General features: G+C 42.5%; 2 protein-coding genes across 11 annotated transcripts in view; both read left to right on the forward strand.

Moving 5' to 3' along the window:
• LOC118941109 (uncharacterized) overlaps positions 1-4271 on the forward strand; it is a 5901-nt gene extending 1630 nt beyond the window's left edge. The window contains exons 2-8 of one of the 6 annotated variants that reach the window (XM_090206783.1): positions 354-484; positions 597-844; positions 1005-1245; positions 1335-1431; positions 1539-1772; positions 2418-2593; positions 3817-4271. In XM_090206783.1, the coding sequence (XP_090062909.1) occupies positions 402-484; positions 597-844; positions 1005-1245; positions 1335-1431; positions 1539-1772; positions 2418-2593; positions 3817-4036 (1299 nt within the window). In that variant the 5' untranslated portion in view covers positions 354-401 and the 3' untranslated portion in view covers positions 4037-4271. The other 5 variants (XM_090206782.1, XM_090206784.1, XM_090206786.1 and 2 more) reach the window with 5 other exon arrangements.
• A 1842-nt stretch (positions 4272-6113) lies between these two features.
• LOC118936474 (uncharacterized) lies at positions 6114-12614 on the forward strand. Of its 5 annotated transcripts, none has more exons than XM_090207976.1 (8): positions 6114-6376; positions 8112-8203; positions 8316-8563; positions 8718-8958; positions 9160-9256; positions 9332-9565; positions 10237-10412; positions 12160-12614. In XM_090207976.1, exons 1-8 carry the CDS (start codon positions 6347-6349, stop codon positions 12377-12379), a joined length of 1338 nt encoding a protein of 445 aa, XP_090064102.1. In that variant the 5' UTR covers positions 6114-6346; the 3' UTR covers positions 12380-12614. The 5 variants fall into 5 exon arrangements, with proteins under 5 accessions (XP_090064102.1, XP_090064104.1, XP_090064106.1 ...); XM_090207978.1 differs by having other exon boundaries at positions 6134-6376; positions 12253-12614; XM_090207980.1 differs by lacking the exon at positions 12160-12614 and adding an exon at positions 11603-11651 and having other exon boundaries at positions 6134-6376.
• Positions 12615-13313: the final 699 nt, after the last annotated feature.

The raw sequence follows: 13313 nt of genomic DNA on the forward strand, positions 1-13313 counted from the left end.
CGTTTCCATTCTGGTCCATGTGGATTTGATGTGTTTTTCATGTCATAAACTTCAAAGCCACTATTGCCCTCTCTGGGTACAAATAATGCTGAAAGTTGAACTTGAGGCCCATTGAGTGTCATTAGATACAGTATTTTGCATGTCATGCATGTCTTCATCTCATTCTAAGGATCAGAGGCTGCGTTTAAACAGGCAGCCCAATTCTGATCTTTTGCCCAATTATGTGCAAAAGAGCTGATCTGATTGGTCAAAAGACCAATTTGTGAGAAAAAAATATTAGAATTGGGCTGCCTGTGTAAACGCAGCCAGGGAACAAGTGCGACTACATTATTAACTTTCACTTTTCTTCAAAGGTCACCTCAACCTTCACCTTCTATAAACTACCTTTCTAGATTTGGCTCATGATGGTGAAGAGGCGTACGTTCCCTCTACTGATAGCTTCTGCTCTGGCAGTCATGGTCTACGTCATCTTCACATTGCCCAGGTACCGTGAAGCCTCTGCCGTACGATCAAGAAATAAAAGTGCCAAAGGGAGAACATTGTCTGGGACACACATTTCTGCTGTAGAAATACAACATCTGTCCATGATTCCTCAGGTCACAGCCAGGCAACCACCAGCACCTCTATCCGCACCACATCTCTGACCAGTCCATCACGCCTGTCAACGACACCAAACACTTCATGGTGGGGGCCTACAAGGAACATCGTTTGGAGGGAAGCTCCGTACGCATCATCAGTATCTTCAGACGAGACTCTGTCCAGCCTCTGTACTGTGTGTTCTACTGTGGGACTCACTGGGCTAATGGAATGAAGGCTGAAGTCCAGATGCACTCTGATCACTTTGGTACCTGCTATTTGCTATTTGGTTTTAGCCCTGCACTGACACACCTGAATCAACACCCGAATCAAAGAAATAAGGGGCTTGGTGATTCGCTGATTAGTTTGTTGATTTGGTTAACACTATACAGTAATTATATGTGTCTCTGTTCTGTATTGGGATAAAGGTTTCCGCTTCGTGACGACCGACGTCCTTTGTCCGAATCATCCCGACTGCGACCCGTCACACGTGACCCTCGCCATACAAGCTGACGCCGAGCTCGCTCAGAACCAAACCTTCCTCCGCATCCAGAACCTTGTGAAAAGGGAGGAAGAGGAGTTTCAGTCCAACTTCACTGTCTGTTGGTCCAATTTATTTGGCGATTATAACAACGTGCTTCAGGTCACCCAGACTCTGGAGATGTACAAGTGAGTATTGATTAAGTGATTGCTTGATTGATTGATGGATTCCTTGATTGGTTAATTGGTTAATTGATTGATTGATTGCTATGTTGCAGGTTGTTGGGAGTGCAGCATGTTGTGGTGTATAACACCAGCTGTGGACCAGACCTGGAGAGACTGCTACAGAGTTACACACAGGAGGGCTTTGTAGAGGTAGGTATTCATTAATTGGATGGATAGATAGATAGATAGATAGATAGATAGATAGATAGATAGATAGATAGATAGGATTCATTAACTGACTGATTGATTGACTGCAGGTGGTGCCCTGGCCGATCGACCAACACATGAACCCGTCCAGTGGGTGGCAGCCCAGTGAACATGGAGGGGACATCCACTACTATGGCCAGTTGACCACTCTAAATGACTGTGTCTACAGAAATATGTATCAGTCACGCTATGTACTGCTGAACGACATCGATGAGATTATAGTTCCATACCAGCATCAAACCCTGCCCCAGATGATGGATGTACTTCAGAGGCAAAACCCAAAGGTAGGGGGAGGACTCAGGGAAGTACTGTGTATGTGTGTTAAGGTAGATCGTTACGTGTGTGTTGTGCATATGTTAGGCTGTGTTTACACAGGCATCGAAATGCAGATTTTTTTCCTCAATTATTTGGCACATCTGATATAATGTGATATTTTCCCCAATTTGTTAACAGCATTTTCTGATCTTTGGTGATTTTAGTTGTTAATCATTTTGTTGACCAATTACATCAGATCTTCTCACATCAGATATTTTTTTGAATCGATTTAATTGGTCAAAAGACTAATTAGTTAAAGATTTGGGTTTGGGCTAACTGTGTAAACTCATGGAATCTTATCTTTTGAGTTTTGAGACCACATTCGTTTGCGGTTCTCATCCTCAGTCTGGACGCTCAGATCAGAATTGTTGTGCTTTGAAGTGTTTGTTTTTGCACATGACCTGCCATTACCAAGATATTTAAAGGAACAGTGACAGGAAATTCATGAGCAAAGCGTTTGCGTGCTATTTCATATGCTACATCAGTGTGAATGTGCAAGTCTGATATGAGTCAAAATACAATAGTGTGGAAAGTGAGAAAAATTGTTCAGATATGAAGAAATCTGAATAAATTCTCTCTTTCGCCTTCTCTCACCCCAACCTCCATCTCCCCAGGCTGAAGTGTTCCTCATAGAGAACCACATCTTCCCTAAGTCCCAGTTTGAGCCCAGTGGAAGGTTTGAACGACCAAGCTGGCGGGATGTTCCAGGGATTAACATCATGGAGCACATCTACAGAGAGGAGCCAGACTATCGCATCTACCACCCCTCCAAGATGATAGTACGGCCCAGGTTAGAATCTACCACCCCTCCCAGATGATAGTACGGCCCAGGTTAGAATCTGCCACCCCTCCCAGATGATAGTACGGCCCAGGTTAGAACCTGCCACCCCTCCCAGATGATAGTATGGACCAGGTTATAGTCTACCACCCCTCCAAGATGGTAGTATGGCCCAGAGTAGTTTACTAAGAAGCTAGCTAGATATACTCAGGATTTTCTAAAGCTAGTCAGCTTCAGTTAGGTTCACAGTCCAGCTCAGGCTTCATCCTTATTACGACAGTGGATATTGCTTGTCCTCCTGCTTCTCACTCTAGCAGACTTATAACTGTGCATGCATGTCACACGTGGCTAGTCGAACTCTGAACTTTTCATTGAGACAATGTTGAAACGTAAATCCATGGGTGAGTCAGTGCCATATTTAAATTCTTTCCAAAATCAACGTGAAAGAAAAGCTATCTTGCAAATCCTGCAGATTATGGAGTGAAAAGGGTTATTAGAAGTGCCTGTCTTTCTTTTATTACGTATCGTTCATGCCTTCTTTGGTGTGTTTATCAATGCACAAGCACCTTTTTTCCCCTCTCCAATAAATAAAATCATTTTATAAAGTCATACAAAAGTTATACTGTGAGTGAAGTATTTGGTTAATACAATATTTAATCAGTGGTCCTCTTCAAATCAAAGGGATGATGGGAACCTGATCTCATTGGTCCTGAACTCACGGCTCAGACATTTCATTCAGAATAAGTAGAGTTAGCCCTGAGTTAGCCTGCCTCGGAGCAGTTTAGTTCCTAAGGACACTTTGCCATAGAAATGTACCTGGATAAAAGGTGAACCACATTTGTATGAGTAGTTATCCCGAGTTTAGCTCAGAGTTTGTAGTATAGGGCTCTGGTTAGAATCTACCAACCCTACAATATGAATTTATGAGCCTGGTTAGAAAAGAATACAACCTCTGTCTAACAACCCTAGAGCAGTGGAGCAGACGTCGACCCACTCTGTCTAACAACCCTAGGGCAGTGGAGCAGACGTCGACCCACTCTGTCTAACAACCCTTCTGTGTCTCTGACCCCAGGGCAGTGGAGCAGACGTCGGTCCACTCTGTCTAACAACCCTAGAGCAGTGGAGCAGACGTCGGTCCACTCTGTCTAACAACCCTTCTGTGTCTCTGACCCCAGGGCAGTGGAGCAGACGTCGGTCCACTCTGTCTAACAACCCTTCTGTGTCTCTGACCGCAGGGCAGTGGAGCAGACGTCGGTCCACTCTGTGCTGCGTAACTTTGGGCAGACAGTGAAGGTTCCTCCTAACGTGTGTCATATCATCCATGTCAGAGTTCCCCTACAAGGAGGACTGACCAAGAAGGAGCTGCATGAAGACAAGAGGGTCTGGGACTACGAGAGCCAGCTGGTTCCTAATGTAGATAAAGCATTGGAGAAGGCAGGACTACTGCGCATGTGAATAGATTTGCTTCATCCTGAACCAAACCTGCAGAGAAGTTTAGCCCCACACTTAAACGCTCTTAGGTGTTGCAGACATTGACCCGCTATGCTGTTTACTTTGTGCCTCTGCTTCATATCGCTGAGTCTATCTTTAAGTGTATTACAATTGTAATGAAAGTATGAATAGTATTTGTTTTATTTATTTGATTTTATCTGTACTTAAAGTAATAATAATAAAGCCCCTTTACAATGAGTAGGATTGACTGTGCTTTGTGTACTTTTTAAATGTACTTCAATTCATAGCTTATAAAGTTGTGCTTCAGTATTCTTAGAATACATACAGTTGAAGTTGGAAGATTACATACACGTTAGCTAAATACATTTAAACTGAGTTTTTCACAATTCCTAACATTTAATCCTAGTAGAAATTCCCTGTCTAAGGTCAGTTAGGATCACCACTTTATTTTAAGAATGTGAAATGTCAGAATAATAGTAGAGAGAATGATTTATAGCTTTTATTTCTTTCATCACATTCCAATTGAGGTCAGGGCTTTGTGATGGCCATTCCAATACATTGACTTTGTTGTCCTTAAGCCATTTAGTGACATCAATACGGGATCATAACGTTCGCCTGGTTAGTCTGTCACAGAAAGAGCGGGTGTTCATTATGTTTTGTGCACTCAGTGTATGTTATGGCAACATAAATCATTTCTGAATTTTGGGTCCATTCCAAAAGGTTCTCTTAGTTTACTACAAATGAATACAGATGAGTATGAATGTGTATGTGTGTATGTGTATGTGTGTGTGTGTGTGTGTATGTGTGTGTGTGTGTGTGTATATGTGTGTATATGTGTATGTGTGTGTGTATGTGTATGTGTGTGTGTATATGTGTGTATGTATGTGCGTGCGTGTGTGTTTATGTACGTGTGCAAGGAGAGGATGGATTGGATCCTCTCTCTGAATATAATGATTAATTAAAGGCTGTGTGTGTGTGTGTGTGTGTGTGTGTGTGTGTGTGTGTGTGTGTGTGTGTGTGTGTGTGTGTGTGTGTGTGTGTGTAAGTGTGTGTGTGTGTGTATGTATGTGTATGTGTGTGTGTGTGTGTGTGTGTGTGTGTGTGTGTGTGTGTGTGTGTGTGTGTGTGTGTGTGTGTATATGTATGTGTATGTGTGTATGTGTGTGTGTGTGTGTGTGTGTGTGTGTGTGTGTGTGTGTATGTGTGTGTGTATGTGTATGTGTGTGTGTGTATGTGTATGTGTATGTGTGTGTGTGGCAACAGTTTGGGCAAGGCCCTTTCCTGTTTCAGCATGACAATGCCCCTATGCACAAAGCTTGATCCATACAGAAATGGTTTGTTGACATCAGCGTGGAAGATCTTGACTGGCCTGCCCCGAGCCCTGACCTCAACCCCATCAAACACCTTTGGGATGAATTGGAATGCCTACTGCGAGCCAGGCCTAATCGCCCAACATCAGTGCCGAACTCACTAATGCTCTTGTGGCTGAATGAAAGCAAGTACCCTCAGCAATGTTCCAACATCTAGTAGAAATCCTTCCCAGAAGAATGGAGGTTGTTATAGCAGAAAAGGGGGGACCAACTCCATATTAATGACCATGATTTTTGAAAGATATGTTGGACGAGCAGGTGTCCACATACTTTTTTTCATGTAGTGTATGTGGTACATTTTACAACTCTTACGACAAAACTCCAAACAGATCATCAAAAAGGCTATTCTTTCAAAACTTTAAGCACATTTTTGATTGAAGTACAACTACAAGACATATTATTATGAGAGCTTGGGAATATAAGGTTCTATCTGCAAAAATATTATTCTGAGATAATTGGCTTTAAAGTTTCCCAACCCTCATTGGTTTGAATGGTGTCAGTAATTTGTGTCTTTTGAAATTAACATGAATTGTGGTATTAATATAGTTAGAGAACATTGAACAGAACAAGGTTATGTCAATAGCTACATTTTTACCTAGATGCAGATAGAACCTTATAGTTCCAAACTCTACAAACCGGTTCTACCAGCAAGGATGCGCTGTGAGACAGGCATACGCCCATGTGAGATGTCATGCCCTAGGTTTCCCTATGGAAATGAAATGTTTTGCTCGGCATTGTGTGACCCACAGGTGAGTGAGAGAGAGAAAAAAAGAGGGCGAGAGAGAGAGAGAGATAGGGTACTGCCGCATAAAATAGTGGACAGTGATATCCACACCATTTCCATGGTTTGGCTGCGTTAGGTGGATTCGACTAAAACAATTTGAAAAAATATCAGTGCTTGGATGTGAATTTATCTACACATCACTACCTTTTTGTGGATATAATGCAGTCCTTTTCCTGGATTTACACACAGGTATATTCAGATCTTTCTTGAAATTGATTGATGTTGATGCCGGAAATATATACCATATTCGCTGAAAATAACATGAATAACTAGGCTACTTGCCGTTTCCAAGGGATTGTTAAATACATTGTATAACTATTTGTTTTTTATTATAGTCGCAAACTCTACAAACCGTTTCTACCAACACAGGCTTTTCCTCTTTGCAAAATGCACCAGTTTGCGATGTGACGTTGAGCAGGAAACACGCAAATGAGATGTTCCCCACACCGTTATGGAAATGTATTTCTCCAATTACAGTACAGCTTCTACGCAGCAAGTAACTGCATGCTTTTCATGATCAGTAAACATCAAGTTGATCATGTATTTTCAGAGACGTGATAGTAACATATTCATTTGGCATGAGCAACCGAGCTAGCTAAGCAAACAACGTTTAATTTAGTATATATTAGGTTAATGTAAAGAGTTTGACATCGGCAAGTCCTCCTGGTAAAGTTGTCAGTCAGAACTACTGTCATCACCACAACATCCAGAACAGCGCTGCCAGGATCCTGATGAGAAACTGAAAGGTGTCATAATGTATTTGTTCGCAAACATCCTTTCTGAATTTAAAAGTAATCCAAGAAGTAATCATATAGATTTTCAAAAGTATCTGTAATCTGATTACAATATTTTTGATAATTACATAACTGATTACAGTTACCATCTAGGTGATGGGAGGCTTATATTTGGTGTGGGGGTGATGTTTGCCAGGACAGGGAGCCAGGGGATGCAGGGTGGATCATACATAATGTGCCAGTTCCTAAATAAAAATCATCTTAACTAATCCAATCTGTAAGTGGTTGGATTCATTTCACCTGTTATAGACATGGTTATGCAGTTTAGACAGTTTAGTCTCATTTATCAATCTTCCCTACCTTGGCAGTCATTCTAACTGCAGATTGTGGGTGATGCGCATGATGGCATTTAGCTGTGTGTCGACTCTATGTGTGTGTGTGTGTGTGTGTGTGTGTGTGTGTGTGTGTGTGTGTGTGTGAGTGTGTGTGTGTGTGTATGTGTGTGTGAGGTAAGGACAGAGACAGAAGCGGATGAGAGACATCCCACTCCCTCATTTTTTACTGGTTCATATACAGTCAACTAAGCAGACCTGACCTAGCTGCTAATGCATTGGTGCCTATGTGAGAGCCACCCCGTTAAGCAGACCAGAACTGATCAAATAAAAATAAAAATTGTCCCTCAAAGCAGTGTTTTATTTATTTCATTTGACAGTTTAACAAATACATGCACACAGTACAAATCTAGACAGAAATAATACAACAGAGTGTATTACTTATTTCAATTGTGTCCCTTGCTGTCGTTTCCATTCTGGTCCATGTGGATTTGATATGTTTTTCATGTCATACACTTCAAAGCCACTATTGCCCTCTCTGGGTACAAATAATGCTGAAAGTTGAACTTGAGGCCCATTGAGTGTCATTAGATACAGTATTTTGCATGTCATGCATGTCTTCATCTCATTCTAAGGATCAGAGGCTGCGTTTAAACAGGCAGCCCAATTCTGATCTTTTGCCCAATTATGTGCAAAAGAGCTGATCTGATTGGTCAAAAGACCAATTTGTGAGAAAAAAATATTAGAATTGGGCTGCCTGTGTAAACGCAGCCAGGGAACAAGTGCGACTACATTATTAACTTTCACTTTTCTTCAAAGGTCACCTCAACCTTCACCTTCTATAAACTACCTTTCTAGATCTGGCTCATGATGGTGAAGAGGCGTACGTTCCCTCTACTGATAGCTTCTGCTCTGGCAGTCATGGTCTACGTCATCTTCACATTGCCCAGGTACCGTGCAGTCTCTGCCGTACGATCAAGAAATAAAAGTGCCAAAGGGAGAACATTGTCTGGGACACACATTTCTGCTGTAGAAATACAACATCTGTCCATGATTCCTCAGGTCACAGCCAGGCAACCACCAGCACCTCTATCCGCACCACATCTCTGACCAGTCCATCACGCCTGTCAACGACACCAAACACTTCATGGTGGGGGCCTACAAGGAACATCGTTTGGAGGGAAGCTCCGTACGCATCATCAGTATCTTCAGACGAGACTCTGTCCAGCCTCTGTACTGTGTGTTCTACTGTGGGACTCACTGGGCTAATGGAACGAAGGCTGAAGTCCAGATGCACTCTGATCACTTTGGTACCTGTCATTTTCTATTTGGTTTTAGCCCTGCACTGACACACCTGAATCAACACCCGAATCAAAGAAATAAGGGGCTTGGTGATTCGCTGATTAGTTTGTTGATTTGGTTAACACTATACAGTGTGTGTGCCTGTTCTATATTGGGATAAAGGTTTCCGCTTCGTGACGACCGACGTCCTTTGTCCGAATCATCCCGACTGCGACCCGTCACACGTGACCCTCGCCATACAAGCTGACGCCGAGCTCGCTCAGAACCAAACCTTCCTCCACATCCAGAACCTTGTGAAAAGGGAGGAAGAGGAGTTTCAGTTCAACTTCACTGTCTGTTGGTCCAATTTATTTGGTGATTATAACAACGTGCTTCAGGTCACCCAGACTCTGGAGATGTACAAGTGAGTATTGATTGAGTGATTGGTTGATTGATTGATGGATTCCTTGATTGGTTAATTGGTGGATTGGTTGGTTCATTTATTGATTGATTGATTGGTTGGTTGATTGATTGATTGGTTTATTGGTTAGTTGATTGGTTGATTGTTTAATTGATTGATTGATTGATTGATTGATTGATTGGTTGCTTGATTGCTATGTTGCAGGTTGTTGGGAGTGCAGCATGTTGTGGTGTATAACACAAGCTGTGGACCAGACCTGGAGAGACTGCTACAGAGTTACACACAGGAGGGCTTTGTTGAAGTAGGAATTAATTGATTGGATGGATGGATGGACAGATAGATGGGATTCATTAACTGACTGATTAATTGACTGCAGGTGGTGCCCTGGCCTATCAACCAACACATGAACCCGTCCAATGGGTGGCAGCCCAGTGAACATGGAGGGGACATCCACTACTATGGCCAGTTGACCACTCTAAATGACTGTGTCTACAGAAATATGTATCAGTCACGCTATGTACTGCTGAACGACATCGATGAGATTATAGCTCCATACCAGCATCAAACCCTGCCCCAGATGATGGATGTACTTCAGAGCCAAAACCCAAAGGTAGGGGGAGGACTCAGGGAAGTACTGTGTATGTGTGTTAAGGTAGATCGTTACGTGTGTGTTGTGCATATGTTAGGCTGTGTTTACACAGGCATCGAAATGCAGATTTTTTTCCTCAATTATTTGGCACATCTGATATAATGTGATATTTTCCCCAATTTGTTAACAGCATTTTCTGATCTTTGGTGTTTTTAGATGATAATCATTTTGTTGACCAATCACATCAGATCTTCTCACATCAGATATTTTTTTGAATCGATTTAATTGGTCAAAAGACTAATTAGTTAAAGATTTGGGTTTGGGCTAACTGTGTAGAGATTTGGGCTAACTGTGTAAACTCATGGAATCTTATCTTTTGAGTTCTGACACCACATTCGTTTGCGGTTCTCATCCTCAGTCTGGACGCTCAGATCAGAATTGTTGTGCTTTGAAGTGTTTGTTTTTGCACATGACCTGCCATTACCAAGATGTTTAAAGGAACAGTGACAGGAAATTCATGAGCAAAGCGTTTGCGTGCTATTTCATATGCTACATCAGTGTGAATGTGCAAGTCTGATATGAGTCAAAATACAATAGTGTGGAAAGTGAGAAAAATAGATCAGATATGAAGAAAAGAAATCTGAATGAATTCTCTCTTTCGCCTTCTCTCACCCCAACCTCCATCTCCCCAGGCTGAAGTGTTCCTCATAGAGAACCACATCTTCCCTAAGTCCCAGTTTGAGCCCAGTGGAAGGTTTGAACGACCAAGCTGGCGGGATGTTCCAGGGATCAACATCATGGAGCACATCTACAGAGAGGAGCCAGACTATCGCATCTACCACCCCTCCAAGATGATAGTACGGCCCAGGTTAGAATCTGCCACCCCTCCCAGATGATAGTACGGCCCAGGTTAGAATCTGCCACCCCTCCAAGATGGTAGTATGGCCCAGGTTATAGTCTACCACCCCTCCAAGATGGTAGTATGGCCCAGAGTAGTTTACTAAGAAGCTAGCTAGATGTACTCAGGGTTTTCTAAAGCTAGGTCAGCTTCAGTTAGGTTCACATTCCAGCTCAGGCTTCATCCCTATTACGACAGTGGATATTGCTTGTCCTCCTGCTTCTCACTCTAGCAGACTTATAACTGTGCATGCATGTCACACGTGGCTAGTCGAACTCTGAACTTTTCATTGAGACAATGTTGAAACGTAAATCCATGGGTGAGTCAGTGCCACATTTAAATTATTTCCAAAATCAACATGAAAGAAAAGCTATCTTTCTAGGGAGTTTTTCCTAGCCACCGTGCTTCTACACCTGCATTGCTTGCTGTTTGGGGTTTTAGGCTGGGTTTCTGTACAGCACTTTGAGATATCAGCTGATGTACGAAGGGCTATATAAATAAATTTGATTTGATTTGATTTTGATATCTTGCAAATCCTGCAGATTATGGAGTGAAAAGGGTTATTAGAAGTGCCGTCTTTCTTTTATTACGTATCGTTCATGCCTTCTTTGGTGTGTTTATCAATGCACAAGCACCTTTTTTCCCCTCTCCAATAAATAAAATAATTTTATAAAGTCATACAAATGTCATACTGTGAGTGAAGTTTCAAATGCATCCTGTCATTACCAAATGTGTAATGTGATAGGTATTTTAATATTACTATTTTTTTTTACACAAAAAAGTATTTGGTTAATACAATATTTAATCAGTGGTCCTCTTCAAATCAAAAGGATGATGGGAACCTGATCTCATTGGTCCTGAACTCACGGCTCAGACATTTCATTCGGGATAAGTAGAGTTAGCCCTGAGTTAGCCTGCCTCGGAGCAGTTTAGTTCCTAAGGATACTTTGCCATAGAAATGTACCTGGATAAAAGGTGAGCCACATTTGTATGAGTAGTTATCCCGAGTTGAGCTCAGAGTTTGTAGTATAGGGCTCTGGTTAGAATCTACCAACCCTACAATATGAATTTATGAGCCTGGTTAGAAAAGAATACAACCTCTGTCTAACAACCCTAGAGCAGTGGAGCAGACGTCGGTCCACTCTGTCTAACAACCCCAGGGCAGTGGAGCAGACGTCGGTCCACTCTGTCTAACAACCCTAGGGCAGTGGAGCAGACGTCGACCCACTCTGTCTCTGACCCCAGGACAGTGGAGCAGATGTCGATCCACTCTGTCTAACAACCCTTCTGTGTCTCTGACCCCAGGGCAGTGGAGCAGACGTCGGTCCACTCTGTCTAACAACCCCAGGGCAGTGGAGCAGACGTCGGTCCACTCTGTCTAACAACCCTAGAGCAGTGGAGCAGACGTCGACCCACTCTGTCTAACAACCCTAGAGCAGTGGAGCAGACGTCGACCCACTCTGTCTAACAACCCTTCTGTGTCTCTGACCCCAGGGCAGTGGAGCAGACGTCGGTTCACTCTGTCTAACAACCCTAGAGCAGTGGAGCAGACGTCGGTCCACTCTGTCTAACAACCCTTCTGTGTCTCTGACCCCAGGGCAGTGGAGCAGACGTCGATCCACTCTGTCTAACAACCCTTCTGTGTCTCTGACCGCAGGGCAGTGGAGCAGACGTCGGTCCACTCTGTCTAACAACCCTTCTGTGTCTCTGACCGCAGGGCAGTGGAGCAGACGTCGGTCCACTCTGTGCTGCGTAACTTTGGGCAGACAGTGAAGGTTCCTCCTAACGTGTGTCATATCATCCATGTCAGAGTTCCCCTACAAGGAGGACTGACCAAGAAGGAGCTGCATGAAGACAAGAGGGTCTGGGACTACGAGAGCCAGCTGGTTCCTAATGTAGATAAAGCATTGGAGAAGGCAGGACTACTGCGCATGTGAATAGATTTGCTTCATCCTGAACCAAACCTGCAGAGAAGTTTAGCCCCACACTTAAACGCTCTTAGGTGTTGCAGACATTGACCCGCTATGCTGTTTACTTTGTGCCTCTGCTTCATATCGCTGAGTCTATCTTTAAGTGTATTACAATTGTAATGAAAGTATGAATAGTATTTGTTTTATTTATTTGATTTTATCTGTACTTAAAGTAATAATAATAAAGCCCCTTTACAATGAGTAGGATTGACTGTGCTTTGTGTACTTTTTAAATGTACTTCAATTCATAGCTTATAAAGTTGTGCTTCGGTATTCTTAGAATACATACAGTTGAAGTTGGAAGATTACATACACTTTAGCTAAATACATTTAAACTGAGTTTTTCACAATTCCTAACATTTAATCCTAGTAGAAATTCCCTGTCTAAGGTCAGTTAGGATCACCACTTTATTTTAAGAATGTGAAATGTCAGAATAATAGTAGAGAGAATGATTTATTTCAGCTTTTATTTCTTTCATCACATTCCAATTGAGGTCAGGGCTTTGTGATGGCCATTCCAATACATTGACTTTGTTGTCCTTAAGCCATTTAGTGACATCAATACGGGATCATAACGTTCGCCTGGTTAGTCTGTCACAGAAAGAGCGGGTGTTCCTTATGTTTTGTGCACTCAGTGTATGTTATGGCAACATAAATCATTTCTGAATTTTGGGTCCATTCCAAAAGGTTCTCTTAGTTTACTACAGATAAGCCATTTAGCAGACGCACTTATCCAGAGCAACTGGATTAGGGTTAAGTGCCTTGCTCAAGGGAACATCGCCAGACTTCTCACCGTCTTTTTTAAGAGATATTTTTTCCTGAGTAAACAGATTTGATCTGAGATAAAAAAAATAAAAAAACAGAATGACAGAGTGCTATAGAGAGACAGACAGAGTGCTAT

The sequence above is a fragment of the Oncorhynchus mykiss genome, chromosome 18 (genome assembly GCF_057628025.1).
Source record: "Oncorhynchus mykiss isolate SJ-2025 chromosome 18, ASM5762802v1, whole genome shotgun sequence".
Classification (NCBI taxonomy): Eukaryota; Metazoa; Chordata; class Actinopteri; order Salmoniformes; family Salmonidae; genus Oncorhynchus; species Oncorhynchus mykiss.

Excerpts from the sequence above, each read along its gene's own strand:
- LOC118936474 (XM_090207976.1), top strand. The coding sequence starts at position 6,347 with ATGCAGTCCTTTTCCTGGATTTACACACAG. Across the intron at positions 8,959-9,159 it reads CAGACTCTGGAGATGTACAA|GTTGTTGGGAGTGCAGCATG; the intron begins GTGAGTATTGAT and ends GCTATGTTGCAG. Across the intron at positions 10,413-12,159 it reads AAGATGATAGTACGGCCCAG|GGCAGTGGAGCAGACGTCGG; the intron begins GTTAGAATCTGC and ends CTCTGACCGCAG.